This window comes from Phocoena sinus, chromosome 10 (assembly GCF_008692025.1).
Source record: "Phocoena sinus isolate mPhoSin1 chromosome 10, mPhoSin1.pri, whole genome shotgun sequence".
Lineage (NCBI taxonomy): Eukaryota > Metazoa > Chordata > Mammalia > Artiodactyla > Phocoenidae > Phocoena > Phocoena sinus.
In genome coordinates this window covers 38,575,537-38,590,649 of record NC_045772.1, presented here as the reverse complement: position 1 = coordinate 38,590,649, position 15,113 = coordinate 38,575,537, and the positions used below count along the sequence as shown (strand labels likewise).

General features: G+C 36.6%; 1 protein-coding gene across 1 annotated transcript in view; it reads left to right on the top strand.

The window, feature by feature from the left end:
- LOC116761103 (phosphatidylinositol phosphatase PTPRQ-like) overlaps nt 1–15,113 on the top strand; it is a 206,463-nt gene that overhangs the window by 124,360 nt on the left and 66,990 nt on the right. Inside the window, 2 exon segments of the mRNA XM_032646871.1 lie at nt 7,583–7,704; nt 14,544–14,730. Of these exon segments, the coding sequence (XP_032502762.1) occupies nt 7,583–7,704; nt 14,544–14,730 (309 nt within the window).

The window sequence follows — 15,113 nt, the reverse complement described above, 5'->3', positions numbered from 1 at the left end:
GTTTATCCCAGCCCTAACACTCTGTGATGGTGATGGCCTTATCTGAATTATTCCAGGTTGCTCCTGCACATAGCTTCAAGGTACCATAGAAATGATGATGTTTTCTTATGTTCTTACGGAACATGATGACCTGTTATTACTCTAGAAACTTTGGGAATGAGAGGGAGTGATGGTAGGGAGAAAACCTCTTCATCGTTTATTCAGAATTAAAATACATGAAAGGCACAAGGAGACCAGTGTGTGGAGTGTCTGTTAGCTGGATGCAAGTTTCCATGTTTATCACCAGCTCCCAAGCCCTCCACCACTAACTACATTCCCAGTCTTCACAGAAACAGTAATCCCCCTTTCTAACCTTGTTACCAAGAGTTCTAATCATTGGTACCTGATCTGAAGAGCAGTGCCACTGCTTTTTCCAATAGTACGTTGATGTTACAGAGCAGTGGCTCTTAAACTTGTACCACGAGCATTAGAATCATCAGGAGGGCTTGTTAAAACACGGAGTGCTAGGCCCTACCCAGGTCTTCTGATTCAGTAAGTCAGGGGTGTGATCTCAGAATTTGCTTTTCTAACAACTTCCCAGGTAATATTGATGCTGCTGGTTTGAAGACCACATTTTTGAGAACCACTGTTGTAGAAAGTTGTTTTATGAACATAATGCTACTCTAGAAAAAGTTGTATTATCTGATCCTAAAAGCAGTGGAACTAATATGAGAATATTTCCATTCTTACCTGGCATGGCTAATATTGGAAGTGAGAGTTTTTTTGTATTTTGTATTTTTTTCCACCTAAGCTAACCTGAAATGACTCAGAAAATTACTCATTCAGCATCAAAGAAAATGGTCATACAATGAAGTCTAATACTGTGGGCATCCATCAATCATTCTCAGTACTCATCAAACAGTCTAATAGGTCAGATTCTTATGATTGTAATAGTTGCCCATTGTGCTACTGTCTTGCTGTTGGGAAATCTAACTGTAAAACAAAATTAAAATCTTGTAAAAGGGTAGGAAATATTTCATACACCAACAGTAGTATCTCATACTGGGCAGTGAAATCACTGGGCTCTAGGGAAACATTCAACACCAGTGAAGGATAGCCAATTAGTGCAGTATTGTAACCAGTCGGATGTGACCTGAGATGCTCTTGGCCTCCATCAATATGGTCAATCTAATCGCTGAACTTCTTCAGGGCTCTTGATACCCTGAATTATTTAAGATGTAAGGAAGCCACCCGAACCACCCAGCCAATTAGATTTTGTTTAGTCCTGAGAGACATCTAAAACTTAAAGCAAATTCCTTCAGGTATGGTGAATCTAAGGCAACTCACAGTCCTAGAGGCTGTTAATACTTGTATAAGCTGAGAAAGAATGGGAGTCCTTCATTTAGTGATGACAGTAGATAGGAATCTGATGGTCCAGTGTACCACATCCTGAAACTAAAGTACCCTGAAGGGAAGGACCTTTAAATAAACTTGAAATGAACTTAAATTCAAATAGATGTGCAGACAATCTAAATCATACATGTGTACAGAGCTCAATATTTTTTGTCTTGTGAGTTGCTGTCAGGTCATTTATTTATTTATGCTTATTCTTTAGGAAGGTCACTACAGCATGCATTAAAAACCAGAGTATTTTCTACAACATTTTTCATCATTAAATAAAATTTACAGGGATCTGCAGAAGGCAAAGTTTCTAATAACTCTTTGAATGTGCTTATTCTGAAAGTGTAGTATTAGACACACCAAAATTTGATGGTTCTTAATCAAAGTGTCATAGACTTGGGGGCATTCAAACTTTTATATGTACTAGGCATAATGATGGTCTATCCAGACTCACCTTTCAGCTAACACACTTAGCATGGGGACACAGATGGATGGGAAAGATGACCCTGACCCACATAAGACCTACATTCCTGTGCAAGGATAGAAGCATGATAATCAGGAAATGATGGTTGTTAGTTACAGAAAATGCATTATTGCGAAAACCAGGGGAAAAGTGCTTATGAGAGGAAGTGATTGGATTATGGGGAATGAGAGAATAAGGATAGATCATTCCTACTGAGTAAATTGCTGTGATTTATAAGAGAAAGGGTATAGTGATATCTTGGCCTACTACTGACTAGATTCATTTCACAAACAATCCTAAATCAGAATGTGACAGTTTATGGAGAGACAAAGTCTCCCAAAGATGCTTATATATTACTAAGCTTTTAAACTGGCATATTTTCAGTTCCCCATACCTTTACTGCTTTAAGCTTCCTTTATTTTGATTGTTGACATTCATAATTGTAATTTTGTATTCCCCCTTATGTAACTCTAATAATAGTTTACTACACACTGGAATAAAAGAAAAAAATAATACTGAATTATTTTATTATGCATTTTTGGAATTTTGATAAATTCCAAGAGAAAATTGCATAAAAGAAACTTGAAAATGTTATTTGCTTAAAAGTACATTATAATATTTGGACAATATTAAAATAATTAGATACTATTTTATAGTATACTTTGAGCATTTGGTGTTCTAAATATTTCTCTTAAAATATCCGTGAATTAATCAAATGTTTATCTTTCATTGCTTTACACAGATGAAATATATATTCAGTTATATATTATGTGCATATAATATATTCATATCAGTTTAGTTAGGTATGTGTTTACTTTTTTTAATTTCAGATTTAGGAGTTCTTATTCCATCATATTATAATTCTTCAAGAATATAGATTAATATAATATGTTCTAAGAGAAATATTTCATAAAGGTTTTAACACAGGGAACACTTGTGTAACAAAACAGGCAATTTTATCAAGTATACTGAAAATGCAAATGTTATTAAGAGAATCTGATTGTTTCTTAAAAAAGAAAGAAAAAAAACACTTTAGGAAAGTTCAAGAATTAAAGCACAGCTCAGTGAGGGGCTAAATACTTTGCCTTTTTATAATGATTGATTAGTGCATAGAACCTAAAATATTTAGTAGTTCAAGTGGTTAGTATGTATCATGAATGATCTTTGAATGTCGTTTTTCTGTCAGCTCTGCTTGGGGTACCAGACACTCCCTGATGAGGGCTTTGATTGCTGGTATTAAAGGAATGATTGCAGGGTTGACATTTTACTATGAAAGACGAGAAGTTGAAGCAAGGCATCATACTGCTTTCTGAGCTGGTCTACAGACATGTTTGCAAGACTAGCCGAGGTTTTCCTTGGCGAATGGTTTTGGATCTGTCCTCATTTGAGACCCCAAAGATCCAGACTACAGAGCAGAAAAGACACAGACATAGAAGAATATTTCCAGAAAATATTTGTAAAAACAAGCTACCATCAACCTAGTCACAGAAAAATCTCATCGGCTTTCTTATCACAGAAAATTCTCAGTAAGCTGTCCATGTTATCTGGGCAACAATAATGCACCACCTTGCCTGCCTGCTAGAATGAGTTAGGTTTAAAAGTGTAATCCCGACAGCCATCGAGTTTATATATGTTATAGAGGTATAAGAATAACATTCTGGAGATAATCTGTCCTCTTTTGATATAATGAATTTTGCCCCATCTTCTTGGTATGAGTTAGATACCAAGCACCAAAATCTATAGAGGCTCCTTCTAGTTCATGATATTAGTTTATTAAACTATGGCGTTTATCTTTTTTGTCTGTGACAGCAGTTCTTAAAAGACCTTAGCCATGGCATTAAAGGCCCTACACAATCTGGCCTCATTTCCTGTCTGACTTAACATTCTGACTTACTTGGCTTCAGCCCCACTGGAGTCCCTGTTATTCCTAGAATACACCAGGCACAGTCCTGTCTCAGGGTCTTTGCACTGGCCATTCTCCTCCCTGTGACACTCCTTCTTCAAACATTCCCATGCTCCCTCACCTCCTTCAAATCTTTGTTTAAATGTTACCTGTTTGGAGAGGCATAGCCTGACCACCATATTTTTTAAAATAGTAACTCCTATCTACATTCCCATCCCAATTACCCTGCTTCATTTTTTGTCATGGTACATATCACTTCCTAACATAGTATATCATTTATTTGTATGTTATATATTAATTTATATAATTTTTTAATAATATACTTATATATTATTTGTCTCCCTCCACTGAAATAGTGGTTCCATGATCTTTGTATCTTTGGTTTTCTTCTCTATTCCCAGCACCTCAAAAATCCCTGCCTTGAGTAGGTGTTCAATAAACAGTTGCTGAGTGAAGAAGAGTGGGTACATACTAGAAGCTCTGTATGGATAGGTCCACAGCTACCTTGATCACTTCTGTAAGTTTGGTGTCTTCCCAGTCCCTGGCACATAGAAGATGCTCAATAAATATTGATTGGATAAATGCATAAATTTCACCTAAAAGCCAACAGAACATTTTGGTAGAAATAAAGGAAAAGGTAGGCTAAAATATTTTCCTGTCTCATACCACTTGAAACGTGCAGCCTGTCAGAAAATTCTTCCTCTGCACAATGGTCCACACAGAGCTAGAAGGCAGGTTTTGCAAAAACATTAATAAAGGATAAATAATTAATCAATAGCCACCTTAATAAAGCTTTACTTAGCTTCTAGCCCATCCCCTTTTACAGAGTCAAAGGCAGGAGACAGGCCATTGAAACCCACAAAACATCTTACATTTTTCAGAGCCATTTCTCCATGAGGAAAGTATATAATGATGATCAGTAATGGTGTACCTAATCCTGAAGCCTATCCACTCCTTATTTCTAAGGAATATCCAGCTTGGGAAGGAAAGAGAGTTGCCACTTTTGAATATGGAGTGCATTATTCTGTGAGGGCATCCAAAAACAATTATGCTGGTGGCAGGAGACCTCCTGTAGCTCTCATTTGTTATGTGTATAGTTATCTAAATGAATTATGCTACAATTTGAGGCAGTTTTCCTAAATCTAGGACCCTAAAGTTAGAATAAGACTGAAGATCTCAGGACATGCAGGGTGTGTTTAAGTGCTGAGATTCCATGATCTCTCTACATTTAGTCACCAGAGAAATCATGTGCCTAATTCTGTCATTATTTTTAACACCTCTCAGCTTATCGTACCTCTGAATCCAGGAGCATCCCCTCCTCACTCTCTCCCCTGGAGACCATATAGACTGGATCTCTGAGTCAATGTTCAGAGTATTGCACAAAGTTCAGAAAAGGTACAAGTAGGAAGCATATGTTTGTCACCCCAAAAGCATTTTCCCACAGAAACTTTCTTATACATTTCCTAGAGTCCTCTATAGTAACATTTGATCATCTCTCTTGGAAACGTTCTAAGTACCAATAACTCATTCATAGTACAAAGATTGTCACTACTATTAGCATCTTAAACAGCTACCTGGTGTTGAAATAAAACTTCTGTCTTTCTTCAGAGCCTGTGACTCACTTGAACCAGATATACTTGCCATATTTATACTATCCCAATTTGTAAAGAATTATCTGAAAAATTTTAAAACCCTTTTCCATCTTGGTCCTGTCTCCCTGGTTCTAGGCTCATCTTTCCAGTTGCCAGGCAGGCATCTGAATCCTTGTGAGTATCTCAGACTTAATGAGTACAGACCAAATTTGTCATCTCCTGCCATAGTCTTATCCCTACCAAAACTAGTGTCTGTTCCTGAACGTGCTGTTGTTGTGAATTCTAGCAATACTCTCCCAGGATTAATACATGAGTCAGCTTTTACTGCATTCCTCTATTTCACATCTCATCTGCCCTTCAGTTCTTTTTATTAGATTTTCTAAGGGCTCTGGGATTCATCTCCTCCTATCTCTACCTACTGTCACTCTTCTACTTTTGGGTCTCATCAGATCTCACCTGGCTTTTTGGAAATAGCCTATCTGGACTCATTGCTTCAGAGCACATATCTTTTTTCATAGCTGCATCAGATTTCTTCCTAAATCATTAGAAAAATACTTCCCTTCTCAGAACTTTCAGTGACATCCCATTGTTTAAAGAATGAACTTCAAACACTTTAAGATAATCGAGTGCTCCCTAACTTAGTTCCCAAATGACTGCTTGAGGCTTGTTCCCTACCCTGTCCCTCCATTAATGCTGGTCTTTCTGTGATATCTCTATTCCTTAAATTTAGAGGTTCCGATTTCTTTTTTTTTTTGTACCATGCATTCCTTGGACAGTCTGGTGAAGTGTGTGGACCCCTTCCTAGAGTTATATTTTTCAATTATAAAATAATAAGCATAAGATTAATGAGCGTAAGAAAGCCGTTCTGCAGAAATAGTATTCTGCCTGTGGATCCCATTGTTTATATCTTTGTGGCTTTGCTTAGGACCTTCTTAGCAAAGAAGTGCCCCCAAACCTGCCCCTCTGATTATTGAAATCCTTCTCATGTTTCAAAGTCTATTCAATCCCCAGCTCCTCTCTGCAACTTTACCTTGACTCCCCACCCAACTGTACTCACCACTGTCTTTGCCGTCTCATAGTAGATTATTTGTATTTCTAATTAGTTCTTATCTTTACTTTGCCCTTTGTTATAATATTTTGTATTAATTTACAAAAAGGGCCAAACACTAAACTAATGGGCTACTTTCACACATTTTGTGTTCGCAGTTCTTTTTAAAACACTGTGAAGTATGCATATGAAGAGGAAACTGAGGTCCAGAAATGTTATTGTCTGGCCAAGATCATACAATTTGTTGCTGTTATAAATTTGAGGAAGTGAATATTTTCTCTTCTTCTTTACCCCTTCTCAGGATCTAAGGAATGATATTGTTCAGTAATGTTTGTTCATGTGGATTTAAAAATCAGAAATGCTGGGAAATACTCATCTCCCAATATTTAATATCCCTGGAATTGACGAGGGGCCGTGATAGGACAGGGATGTGTAAACAGTGTTTCTAGGTCAATGTCTATGTCAAAGTAACTGTGACTAAATCCTTCTTAACATACTGAAAACTCTTCTAATTCCTAGTAGTTTCACAAATTGAAATTTCAACACAGGTTTTCATCAGTCAGTTCCTTAAAATATTATTTCTTGTTTTGCACTCTTGAGGAAAGACAACAATAATAAAAGCAAGACAAATTAAAGAATTTGTTTGGAATCATAATGAACTCAGGAAATGTTTATATTTGTAATAATAAGATCAGTTGTATAACCTATTTCCTATGCTACCCCCTCAGTGAAAACAATAAACCAACCCAATTTATTGATACATTTGTAAGACAATACATTTTAAATATAATTCACTTGAACCAGTTCCACTTTTCTGTAGTCAAATATGTTTAGTTTCTGCAGGTTTTCCTAAAACAACATTGTTAAGCTAATTATTTTAAAATAAAATATTGATTTGTTCAAAAAGATTTATTTTAGCAATAGTAATGCTTTCTTTTCAAACTGTTATTTCAAGTTTAAAAATCATGTATTTATGACCATTAATTTCTCATATGGAAGTTCTTTATGCGTAGTAATTATTTTGAAAGTAATTACATCATTTGATTTGCCAATGCCTTTTAGCACGCTGTGAACTATAAATTTGTGTATAATTAATTCAGCATGATTATCCTTTTTTATGGTCTTTTCTATTATCGTATTGTGGCAAATACTAGCTTCAGTGTAGCAAGGTAATCGATTTTTTTCTATTTTCATAGCTCCAGATGGTCCTCCTGAAAATGTGTATGTAGTAGCAACATCACCTTTTAGCATCAACATCAGCTGGAGTGAACCTGCTGTCATTACTGGACCAACATTCTATTTGATAGATGTCAAATCGGTAAGGCGTGTCTTACCTTCTACAAAAAACAGTATAGAGCATGGTTAAGAATATAGGTTTTGGAACCAGACTTTGAATTTTAATCTCAGCTCTGTTAGGCAGCTTACTTAACTTGTTTGTCTTTCAGTGTCCACATCTGTAAAATAAAGATTGATAATACTACCCAGTGTAGAGAGATTTTGTGAGGACTGAGTTAGAAAATTTACCTAAAGAACTTAAAACATTGCCTGACGCATAGTAAGTGTTCAATAAATGTAAATAAAGTATTGTCACCATGGTTATTATTGTATTTATCGTCAGGGTATAGATGATGTATATAAACGAGGTTAAGTTGATAATAATATATTGGTTTAAAATACAGTGAAAATGAACTCAAAACATAAAAGGAGAACGGACAAGGCATTAGGAGAAATATCTCCCAAATAAGATAGCATCAGAGCTTAATTTTGAAAATAACTGAGGCAGAACATGAAAAGGAAATGGTAATAGAAGTTAGAATAATAGAAAAGTTAGCTTCCTTCAGGAAAAAGCAAGTAGTTCTGGAATCCTTGGTCAAAACTTTCAAGAAGAAAAGGCTGAGTGATGAGGCCAGATCAGGAGGCAGGCTTATAACATGTTATGGAGTGTGGGTTTCATGGTAAGGGCAGTGGGGTGCCAATTGTGGAATTAAAGCAGTGTTGGGACACAGATTTCTGTTTTACAGGATCAGTATGGGTGCATTGTAGAGAATAGTTTTAGAGAAGTCCTGGGGGTGCAAAATTAAATAAGGAGACAGGAAACTATAAGAGTAAAACTGGGGCTTCCCTGGTGGCTCAGTGGTTGAGAGTCCGCCTGCCAATGCAGGGGACACGGGTTCGTGCCCCGGTCCGGGAAGATCCCACATGCCGCAGAGCGGCTGGGCCCGTGAGCCATGGCCGCTGAGCCTGTGCGTCTGGAGCCTGTGCTCCGCAACGGGAGAGGCCACAACAGTGAGAGGCCCGCATAACACACACACACACACACACACACACACACACACACACACAAAAGAGTAAAACTGAACAAGAAAAGAAGGACAGAGGAAATGGAGTGAGGAAAACAGAATGAAAAATAATTTAAAACTACAGGATTTGGTGAAAAAAATCTGTGGATGGTGAGTGAAGAGAATAATCAAGGATGACTTTAAGATATATGATTTGGAAAATTGTGAGGAGGAACAAATTTGTAGAGGAAAGGCATGAATTCAGTACTAGATGCACCAACTTTAAGATGCCTGGGAATCCTCCAGATGAAGATAGCCCATTAGCAGTTTTATTTGTGGATCTGTAGCTCCAGAGAGGAAGTTTGTATTCCCAGATTTGGGAACTGTTGGTGTTTCGATGATAGATGAAATAATATGAGTAGATGAGATTAACTACACAACATGTAAAGCCTCTTCTGTAAGAACTAAGCTGAGGATAGTATCCTGGGGAATACAAACATTTAAATAAGATGTCCCTGAAGACACCAAATTGGAGTAGCCTTCCGGACAGAAGGAGACCCAAGCATGAGAGTCAAGCCTTTCACCTAAGACAGGGTGCTGCACAATGTGAATAATGCAGAGTTGTTATCTAGGGTTAGAATTGGAAAGATCTCCTTGCCAGCCTGCTTGAGCTTTACTGGACCTGATGAGCAGTCTCTTACGGTTGCGTCTAACACGTTAAATTAGGTAATTCATGGTGAATTCTCCTCTCCTTCTTGCTGTTTCTATCCATCTCTTGTTTAACTTTTATGATTCTTTTATGTCTTTATATTATTTCTTAAAGGAAATACTTCTTTCTCAAAAGACGTGTCATGATTAAAAGAAAGTTTCAGGGTTTATTGGTACATTTGTTCTCCCATTCAGTCTTCAGTTTATGTTCCTTTTTTAGAGCATATCTGTGAAGATTTTTAGCTAATAATTAGCCAAAAATAATCAACACGAATGACAAATGCTCTGGGAATAGCATTAAAAGCAAATTATAAAATGTTGATGCTGGGGCTTCCCTGGTGGCGCAGTGGTTGAGAGTCCGCCTGCCGATGCAGGGGACACGGGGTCGTGCCCTGGTCCAGGAGGATCCCACATGCCGCGGAGCAGCTGGGCCTGTGAGCCATGGCTGCTGAGCCTACAGGTCCGGAGCCTGTGCTCCGCAACGGGAGAGGCCACAACAGTGAGAGGCCCGCGTACCGCAAAAAAAGAAAAGTTAATGCTGTGCTCTATCAAGTAAAAGACACTTTATTAAGGAAAATAGCTCTCTCTTGGAATTTGGTTGTGTTTAAAGGAGGGAAAAATAAAACAGTAAAAATAGTGATTTATAACCTCATTCTCTTAGCATTCTTACTGAGATTAAAAATGAGCAAGGGAAAGAGAGAAGGATGGAAAGATAACTAATATTGTAATTGCTTATTTCAGTTACATATTAGCTCTTCATATGCATTGTATTATCATATCTAATAACATTTTGATGTAAATGTTATCATCTTCATTTTGCATAAAGGGGAACTGAGGCACAGAGATGAAAAATAACTTCTCAAATATTAAGACATGGCTAAAACCAGTAGACAATGGTGTGATGGAAAATAGGAAAACCCATCAAAAAGCAAATAAAAATTGCCAAACTGAAATATCTGCTCACCAAAACACCTTTGGATCAAAGATAGCAAAAATTCAAACAGATTCTAACACTTCAGAGTTTCCCTAGGATTCTTGGAACTAAGTTGTCATTTGTTCCTTCTTCCCTTCATTCTTTCAACACACTTTATGTTTTTAATTTTTATATTGGAGCATAGTTGATTAACAATGTTGTGTTAGTTTCAGGTGTACAGCAAAGTGATTCAGTTATACATATATACATGCATCTATTCTTTTTCAAATTCTTATCCCATTTAGGTTATTACAGAATATTGAGCAGAGCTCCCTGTGCTATGCAGTAGTTCCTTGTTGGTTATCTATTTTAAAAATAGCAATGTGTACATGTCAATCCCAAACTCCCAACACACTTTTAAATACATTCAAATGCCAGCATTGTGGTACGTGCTGGGTATGTAGAAGTGAACAAGTCTGACGTGGTCATTATCCTTATAGAGTTTATCTGCAGCTCATTTCATGAATATATAACTATCTACCTTCAAAAGTCATTGGCTCGCAGGCCAAAGAAGAACGTATATCACTGAATTTAGGACTTATGCTGCAGCCTGGCCTCTGCCAAATACTAACCGCAAGGGCATAAAACTCTTCCCTTAAAAGACTCAAATTAAGCAAAAATTGACAATCTTGAATAAAGATATATGGGCTCAGATATCATCCTGGATGATTCTACTGGAAATTAATGCATTTTGTGGCCCTTTGTTTGTCGGCCCCTTTATTTTTTAACTTAGCAAATACTTAGTAGCTTCTTTCACCAAGACAAAGATGGAAAACAAAGTTCTGCTTCCAAGTAGCTCACACTCTAGAGAATGACACCAGAATATAAAGAGCTAGTTGTAGAGTATGAGGTATGCAGTCTTTTTTGGAATATAAACTAACCAAGTAATTAATTATGGGGGACATAATATATAGAGGAGACTGCACAGAGAAGACGAAATTTGTTCTGTTCTGGGATGTAAGAATTAAATGGGGGTGTACCAGGTGGGGAAGAGTGCAGGTGGGGCAGGCAAAGGAGAGGAAAATAGAACCAGAATCTAATTACTGACAGTGTATATGAAACAACCACACTTCAAAAAATATGGCAGACATTTCATCATCATAATCAATGAGCAAATGTGAGCAAACAAATCTGGAACTGATTGAAGGGAGATGATGGGTCAAAAAGGTCTGGGGTTTCAGTCCTGGGTAAGTGGACGAATATTAGTTAATGATAGTAGGTTTAGTGAAGAAAGAAAATGAATTTTTCCACATGCAGTATTTGAGGGCCCAGCATTCTTTTTGAACTTTACTGTATATTTTTTAAGATATAGTAGACCACATGCATGTTATTTCATGTTTTACTACTTGCTATTTGTTATCCATTTTTTAATGGAAGGCATTGGAATAATTTCGTTTTACTTTATAAGACCACGCCCCATGACTTGGTGTAGAGAGGTCTGGACTCTTCAAAGACCTGGAAGTAAATCCTGTCTCAGCTACCAAGTTGCTATGGAATCTTGAGGAATTCAGCTCAACTCAATAAAATCAGAGTTGAAATAGCTATAGTAGTCCGGCAAGGAACATCAAGGAACAGTCACAATGAAGCTTCAGTGATGAATTGGAGACCCCTGCCCCATTAGAGGAGTCACCTGTCACTCATCTCTAGATAATTGTTACCCAGCATGAATATAAGCCTAGTCATAGGGGAAATTTTAAAAGCCCGATTTGTATGAGATATTTAGATGTTGACAACTAATTAAATACTAAATACACACTTTCTACCAGTGGGTGCATGCACCCGATCAATTGGATTCCTACACTGATTGATTTGTTTTTCTGACATTTTAGAAGTGGAACACCTCCCTCCACTGCTCTGGTTCGATCTGTTTTGACTTTTTGCAGATCTGATCTTTTTCAGCCTTGTGCTGTGTTTCTCATAGCAACATCGTTTTTAGTTTAAAAAGTTCTTAGAAAAGAGCATTTGAAGAACATATTAAACAAAAAAACATCTTTCAAAGTTATGAGAGAGGGTCAGGTTGAAAATGAACTTGATAGTGAGGACAGTGTATCCAACTTGTTTTTAAGTCTTTCAAGTACTTGAGAGAAGCAGGCATAATAGAATTTCAAACTTGCTGTTGTTCATCTCAGGCAAAGCCCTTCTATTTAGTGCTAGAAACTTTAGCTGTGTTTAATCCCTACAGTGAATAGGCCAGACTCTCCATCAAAGACAGACTATGTTTTAATAAATTATACAACTATATTTAATATACCTAAGCATACTCATTTGTACACATTTAATAATTATGACATCATGTTAATTGATTCCTTACTTAGTGCCTTGCATGGTGCTAGATCAGTTTTTCAAACTTCAATTATGACCAGCATTTTTTAAATGAATTGGAATAAAATTAAAAAGAGCAGAAAATATCAAAGTGCATTTCAGAAGTTGTATTTCTGAAAAGCAATTTTCAGTCATAAAGAATACACACACACACATCCTGAATTATGTTGCAAAATGTTTCATTTTTGTTGATCATGGTAAAAAAAAAAAATTGCAAATTTCTGTGCCGGCTACTTCAGATCTGTTTTTTCTGAATCATCAAAATATTTTAAGTAGATATTATCACCCCAATCTTACATATACAGAAAGTAAGACAGCATAAATGACTTATCAAATGCTACAGGAGTTATTAAGTGACCAGGTTGGGATTTGAACCCCTGATGGCTGGGAACCAACCTATATTCTTTCTTCTGTAAAACATTGGAGTATAAAAATAAACAAATGGGACCTAATGAAACTTAAAGGATTTTGCACAGCAAAGGAAACCATAAACAAGACCAAAAGACAACCCTCAGAATGGGAGAAAATATTTGCAAATGAAGCAACTGACAAAGGATTAATCTCCAAAATTTACAAGCAGCTCATGCAGCTCAATATCAAAAAAACAACCCAATCCAAAAATGGGCAGAAGACCTAAATAGACATTTCTCCAAAGAAGATATACAGATTGCCAACAAACACATGAAAGAATGCTCAACATCACTAATCATTAGAGAAATGCAAATCAGAACAACCATGAGGTATCACCTCACACCAGTCAGAATGGCCATCATCAAAAAATCTACAAACAATAAATGCTAGAGAGAGTGTGGAGAAAAGGGAACCCTCTTGCACCGTTGGTGGAACTGTAAATTGTTACAGCCACTATGGAGAACAGTATGGAGGTTCCTTAAAAGACTAAAAAAAGAACTACCATATGACCCAGCAATCCCACTACTGGGCATATACCCTGAGAAAACCACAATTCAAAAAGAGTCGTGTACCCCAATGTTCATTGCAGCACTATTTACAATAGCCAGGACATGGAAGCAACCTAAGTGTCCATCGACAGATGAATGGATAAATAAGATGTGGCACATATATACAACGGAATATTACTCAACCATAAAAAGAAACAAAATTGAGTTATTTGTAGTGAGGTGGATGTACCTAGAGTCTGTCATACAGAGTGAAGTAAGTCAGAAAGAGAAAAACAAATACTGTATGCTAACACATATATATGGAATCTAATAAAAAATAAAAGGTTCTGAGGAACATAGGGGCAGGACAGGAATAAAGACGCAGACCTACTAGAGAATGGACTTGAGGACACGGGGAGGGGGAAGGGTAAGCTGGGACGGAGTGAGAGAGTGGCATGGACTTATATACACTACCAAATCTAAAACAGATAGCTAGTAGGATGCAGCCGCATAGCACAGGGAGATCAGTTCAATGCTTTGTGACCACCTAGAGGCGTGGGATTGGGAGGGTGGGAGGGAGATGCAAGAGGGAGGAGATATGGTGATATATGTGTATATATAGCTGATTCACTTTGTTATAAAGCAGAAACTAACACACCATTGTAAAGCAACTATACTCCAATAAAGATGTTAAAAAAAAAAAGGAGTATAAATTTCATTGACTGCGAAGATGATTTCTGCTTGTTCTGATTAATTGTGATTGATTTTTTTCTTTTACTTTCAATTGTTGAAATAATTGTAATTAGTAAACTGTTAAAGTAGCACTTCGGATTTCCCAGGTCTGTCTGACTGTAAATAAAAGAATTTTTAAATCTTGGCTAGAAAAATATACCACTCATAGCTTTCTATTTTTATGTTTTATTGATTTGTATCTCAAGTGCTGCTTCCTTTAATTGTTAGCTATTTTTTCCTGTAGGTAGATAGTGATGAATTTAATATTTCCTTAATCAAGTCAAATGGAGAAAATAAAACCATAGAAATTAAAGATTTGAAAATATTCACAAGGTATTCCGTGGTGATCACTGCATTCACTGGAAATATTAGTGCTGCATATGTGGAAGGAAAGTCGAGTGCTGAAGTGATTGTTACTACTTTAGAATCAGGTAAGGTTTATTTTTCATGCTAAAAATTGACTGAGTTAGGTGTCTTTCTTACAGTTTCTCACACCTGACCCTACAAAGCATATGTGTTAAAAGAAATTTTTTAAGCATATAAGTTTAAACTTCAGTGACTCACTGTGACTGACAAGAGTAAAGCTTTGTATTTACATTTTTGAAGCAAAGTGGAATTATGTAGAATAATCAATACTTGTAAATACAAAAATTAGTTCATAGTAAGGTAATCAATTGTACTTTTTTGTATTTATTTAAACACTATTTCAGAAGTTGAGTTACCTTGCCTAAGAGATGATTTTGTCCAACTGTCTATAGCCAATAAAGCTTCACCTTAAATTCCATTTTAATTATTTCTCTCCCATGGTTTAAAT